The sequence below is a fragment of the Seriola lalandi genome, unplaced genomic scaffold, assembly GCF_002814215.2.
Source record: "Seriola lalandi dorsalis isolate HSWRI2012SDOR001 ecotype SW California unplaced genomic scaffold, Sedor1 jcf7180002054085, whole genome shotgun sequence".
Classification (NCBI taxonomy): Eukaryota; Metazoa; Chordata; class Actinopteri; order Carangiformes; family Carangidae; genus Seriola; species Seriola lalandi.
Window position 1 is genome coordinate 83,690 of NW_019524638.1, and position 6,000 is coordinate 89,689.

Sequence of the window (6,000 nt, forward strand, 5' to 3'; positions counted from 1 at the left end):
TCGAGTCGCCCTGTGTCCTTCACCGTAACATTGTTGTAGGGTACACCTAAATTAAGTGTGGAAAATTAGTGGAGTGTTTGGATGAAAGCTGGCAGCTGACATATCCTTTGCATGACCATGCTCCTTCCAAATCCCGCTCTTTGTAAGTCCAAGACAATAGGATTCATGCAGGAACATTTTCACAGTCTTATCCTTAATCACACCTTTGTCTGGGAGGTTTGCTCGCAGGAGTTTTCAAAGTCAGATTCCTCAAAGTCTTAACTGCCCAAACTTGTCATAAATTGCTCCTTTCTTCCTGATGAAGGACTTGAAATAAGTTGCTGTGCCAATATGCCAATCATAAATTTAAAAAGAAAGAAAAAACTTGTCAAATCTCTCGATAATTATAACGATATGGTGAACTTTATATTAATTTTATATTATGTTTATTTTTGTTTATTTAATCTCCAAATTCAATCAAATTAAGGCAATAAAATACTCAAGTCAAACAAGTGTTTTTTTTATCCACTGTGGAGAAAGACAGACTATCTGCACACGACAGTTCTGAGCCACTTGTGAATCTCATTCGTCTCTGAGAGAAAATTATTAGTATGAGAGAACTGGTGAAAGCCACAAATGCTCTTCAATCATTTTTATGTGCAATTTAAGCGGTTCTTGCATGAGATCCATCGAGAGGTTAAAACAAGCTGGTATGGAGCTAAAAACAAACCAACTGGGAGATTTAGTTCTGCACACAGCAGTCAGCCTGTTAAATCCGGCATCATGAATGAATTTATGAACCTCGAAGTGTCGCGGAAACTGGTCGTAACGCAGCGTGTCATCATATATTCTGAATTAAATCCTCTATTTGTATTCTGTGTTCTTTGTGTCCTGCTGTGTCGAAAAGCAAAGTTAAGCGTCTGATAGGTCTACATTTTCTGTCTCATTTCTAAAGTGTTCTTCTCAACTGCTTCTGATGTTAAGTGCTGCTCAGATTGAAAATCAACAGCAAGCCTGAATGAATGAATGACTGAATGAATGAAGGGCAAAATCAATTTAGGCACATCACGCAACCGCAACAGCAAAGACAAGTTCTGTTACTTCTGTTTCAGCGCCATTCATAATAACTGATAAATCAATAAATTCTCCGAGCCTTGACAACAGGGTGAAGTTTGTGATCATCGGAGCGCCACAAAGCCCCCTGCTGCCCTTCAGTCATTCAGGGCCCAGACATTCTGCGGCAGGTAATGTAGGACTAAAATGATGCAACTTTTCATCCTTGTTGCTCTCAGCACTCAAAGGAAGGTGACGCCGGCTATCATTGCGGTCTTTTGTCATTACTACTCATACAGAGCAACGCTTTTCCATTAAGATCATAAAGATTATCCTGCAACTGACTGCTCCGACGCTTTTCATGCTGAGGTGCATCTTTTCTGCATCTTGACTTTCCCCAGGGATCAGTGGCACAGCCTCTCTCTATTCTTCAATTCACCTTTAAAGATTAACTGCTGCTGCTGATGTTCTGTCTGAACTGAGCCCGTGTTGTTGTTTCACTTTTTTAAATTAGGGGAGCTCATACATTGTGGGATGTAGAAATCAATGCTCTTTTGTCCCCCCGTGTGGGTTAAAGAACAAGCAGTAACACAGTAATTGCAATTTACAGGTTATTTGCTGCTTTATGCTTAATGGAAAATAATAGCGCAGAGTCTGTGGGTGTTTTATTATAGTTTCTAAAATTACTGTGTGATTACAGAGAACTCCAGCTTGCGGCTTTGGAGGGGTTGGGGGAGGAGGCGTTTAGAACAAAGTTTCTCAAAAACACAAACTTGACTTTATTATCTAATTTAAAATCTAAAAACTTGCCAAAGCCTCATAATCACAAATGATAAAACATAATTAGCAACGTCAAAGTGGAACCAGTGACTTTTACTGCACCCAAAACACCCTTCCCCGTCAAACCAATTCAGTCTTACTGTGGCTGACAAAATAGCGAGACCTCCAAATGCCACTGACCGATGTGTTGTAAACATACTGACTGCACACAATGATGGTTCGTACATGCAACACAAACATGTTTACTTGCAGTGCGTGCTTTTGTGAACTTACCTATACAGACGTCTATCTTGCCCTTGATGGCAGCTTCGTGTAGCGGTGTGTAGTTCCAGTTGTCTCGAGCATTGGGGTCGGCCCCCTGACACAGCAACAAGGACACCACCTGACAACAACAGTCACAGAACATCAGCATTAACTCTTTATTTAGCAAAAAACATCAAACCTCAGATACCTCTTTTCCACTTGGTGTGTGTGTGTGTGTGTTTCTTTTTCCCCGTACTCAAGCAACAAACAGTTATACTGATCCATGTTGTGAAGGCTCTCGGTTAAACTAACAGTAGAAGACGTTCAGCTAACACTAATTTTAATTTTTTAGATTATTTTTTAGGTGGCAATGCCAATATTTTAGTACAGAGTTGATGCCAAAGTGATATTTTTTATTATTATTTTAAACTGAGAAATATAACCTTCTTTTTTTTTGACAAAACCAATTCTTAAGTTAACAAAATATTCTTGTCAATGCTTTATTGTTTAGTGTTGCCTCAACAAAACATTTTGGCCACATTTAGTGGAACACACACCATAAGCCGGGTTCCTCATTATAAGAATAGCATATCTGATAAAAGAGTAAATATGCAAGACTAAGAGTCACAACAAGCATTCAGTACAAACTATTTATTTTACTCATTATTATTCAACACTCCAGAAACATTGCAGCAGGCACTCAAGAGGTATTGTCAACAATACCCGATACCGCAACAATGTGCCTGACAATCTCACACCATCTTACCCTCACTCATGAAAACCACTATTTTTACCCAGTTAATCCTTTTACTTCAGGCAGCAGCTCCTTCCCAACTTGAAGGGTTCAATTGTTCATTTTGCAGCAGAGACTTTCCGCAGCGCGAGACCTAACTTTACACTGCCACCCACCACACTTTTGGTTCAAGTGTTCAAATTGCACTTAAACACACACACACACAACAAAAAAAAAACATGAAACCAAGGCGAACGACCACTTTCAGAGGTTCAGCTGCGTAGTCGTTGAATGGCTGGTTTCAGTTAGGACAGTGGTTTTACTCTCATCACAATGCTAATCATCACTGTGATTATACAGCTGCATTAGCACAGCACTTTTCTGACAATGTTGCAAAGTGCTCTCCAACAAAGCTCTAAAAGCCTCTAAAAACATCTGAAACTGTAAACACTAGATTGATCACTGCGGTTAATGGTCAGGGGGACGAAAAAGCTTTAGCACATCTGTCACAGATAATCCAAAGCGTCATCAGACACGGGGACGACCAGAATATTAAAGCACCGGCGAAAATGAATGTTCAGGTTTTTTCCTCAATGTGATCTCTGAGGCTGACTGTGCACATTATAGTCTACAGACAACCCACAGCAGATTTGCATGTTTAGACAGTATAATCTCTTCTAAACAGTGACAAAATAATCCCACCCTGAACATACAAACGACAGAATCAACAAACAATAGCACTCAAAAGTTCCTGCGTCAAGTCTCACCTCAGAGTGACCGAACGAGCAGGCGTTGTGGAGAGGGATCAGACCCCCGTCGTCCCGGGCGTGCACATTAGCGCCTGTCTGAAGCAAGTGGTCCACCACGTCTTTCCGGCCAAAACCTGAGACAAGAACAGGGCAGAGGAATGTTGATAAAATCAGCACATCCATTAAGAAGACGGAGAGCTAAAATAACCTTCAAAATAAGCAAGTCATTATTACTGTCTATTATTATGGATTTTTATGCAGTTCATTTTATCTTGTTCCACTTCAGCTGTACTTTTATCTTTGCAACTTAATTCCTATTTCATGTTAAGAATCAATACTTTATTCTAATTTCTGTTTCGGGCTTTTTTCTATTTACAGTTTTGGTTTATTTGTATTGTGAAGTACTTGTAGCAGCTGTTTGTGAAAGTGCTGTACATGTGAAGCTTGTTGTGTCTTCACCACAAATGTGTCGCGGGACTCGTGAGAATCTGCTCTTGTTCAAGCTGCTGAGGATTAGGAAAATCTGAGATGTAAAACAGCTGTGCATGTTTTCCTTTTTTATCTTTCTTCATCTGCACTGATGAAAAAATTAAAAAAAAACAGGAAAGTCTGAAATAGAAGGTGAGGTGGAAACAAGCACTTTTAATAACTACTTTAATCATTTCCTTCTTTGATTCGAGTCTTCTCTACATTTTGCTTGCGTTTGAGTTGTTTTGGTTGTTGTGTTGCAGGCATGTCTGCAAGCTTTCAAAAAAATTAAAAATAATTCACCTGCCCCAGACTCAATACATGCCATGCGTCAAAAAAAAAAAAGTCTCACTGAATATAAGCATATTACAGATTATTGTCTGGTTTTCAACACTATCTGAATATTACTTGTGAATTTTGAAAAGTCAGTTAGCTCAGATGCTGATGGGCCCCTTGTAGCACCTTATTTAAAAAAAAATACCTGTAATATGTTGTTAAATACAAAACAGTTAGAGGAAATGTTAGTGATATTATATTGGGACGTGTCATTGCTGTGTTGCTTCTTTCTGGCCTTGGGTCCATCGAGTCAATATGGTGAAGACAAACTCAAACTGAAATGTCAGCCCCTGCTTCATTTAACGTTGTTTTAAATATGGTTCCATTTAATATTGCACAATTTTTAAGATCATTTCCAAGTGTTCAACAAAATGCAAGTCATCTTTCCATTTACTAGTGTTAATCATTATCCATAGGGAGCAAAGGGAAAGAGATATCAGAAATTGCTTTTGACAGCTGATAAATAAACAGATATTGGATTGAAATCAACCATAATCATTATGATATTATGTTTTTCTTAGGAGAAGTGAATCCAAAAGGGTAATTGTAATTATACATCAAATTATTTGGAAAATTAACTGTTGGTTTCTTCTTCTCTTTTCTGCTAATTTTGTCTGATAGTGTCATCCTGAAAAGTTGCTGTGGTACGACATAGAGCTGATGGCTCTGCTTATGGCCAGTGTTTAAGAGCTTGTCTGGTCACTCCCACCCCCTGAATGCAGCTCCCCAGCTGAACAAACAGTCTGAAACGGAGACTTCGGTTTGTTTAAAATGTGATTTTCGCTATGATTACCTGCAGCGAAATGTAGGGGAGTCGACTTGCGTCCTGCCATGTCTTTGGCATTCACATTCACCGCATCCACGAGTTTCTTTACCCTCGAAACATCCCCGTTTCGACAGGCTTCGAACAGCTCCCTGAAAGCCCCATTTGCACCACCACCTCCGCCGCTGCTACCGCTGCTACTGCCGCTACTGCCCGGGTTGCCGCTACCCGAGTCGGGCGTAGAGCCAGGGCTGGTCCCGCTACCCTCTGTAGTGGTCGGGGAGCTAGCGCTGCTGCTAGTACTGCTGCTGCTGCTACTGCTGGTGGTGAGGGCCAGAGCTGGAGAAGTGGTGGTGGGAGAGGCCGGGGTTGCCTCGCCGTCAGCCGCGTTCTCCATCGCGGCTCGGTGGGGAAGCGGGGTGGCATCGTCGGTGGGTGCCGGCGGAGAGCCAGGAGGGGTGACGGGGATAGAGGAGCCGCGGGGCGGGGAGGACAGGAGGGAGCTTGGTTGTTGTTGCTGCTGAGAGGAGCGACGAGGCGTCGCCATTTTCACAACACAACAGTCCCTACTAGCAACAAAAACACTGCTGACAATTTCCTGCCGAGGAAAACCAAACTTCCGCTTGGGTTTACATGGATTACTGCTGGACTGTATCTCCGGAAAAGGAGACAAAGCTTGTACTGAGATATCAGGCAACATTCATACGGATTCTTTATGCAGGAAATATATAAAACATTTGGTTTCGCCCACTTTTACACAAATGTACAATATAGCCAATTTGAAGCTTGTTTATGTTTATATTACAAAACATGTTTTTTTATATATTGATATTGAAGGAAAGTTATTTTGGGGGTTAAGGATTCTTTGTAAGTTTATTTTAATTTAATAGGAGAAC

The 6,000-nt window shown here is 40.9% G+C and overlaps 1 protein-coding gene across 1 annotated transcript in view; it reads right to left on the bottom strand.

Annotated features, from left to right (window-relative positions):
- LOC111652861 (poly [ADP-ribose] polymerase tankyrase-1-like) overlaps positions 1-5,686 on the bottom strand; it is an 82,341-nt gene extending 76,655 nt beyond the window's left edge. Inside the window, exons 1-3 of the mRNA XM_023403251.2 lie at positions 5,135-5,686; positions 3,556-3,671; positions 2,086-2,194 (exon numbers count right to left, since the gene is read on the bottom strand). Of these exons, the coding sequence (XP_023259019.2) occupies positions 2,086-2,194; positions 3,556-3,671; positions 5,135-5,651 (742 nt within the window). The 5' untranslated portion in view covers positions 5,652-5,686. The remainder of the gene's footprint in view (positions 1-2,085; positions 2,195-3,555; positions 3,672-5,134) is intronic.
- Positions 5,687-6,000: the final 314 nt, after the last annotated feature.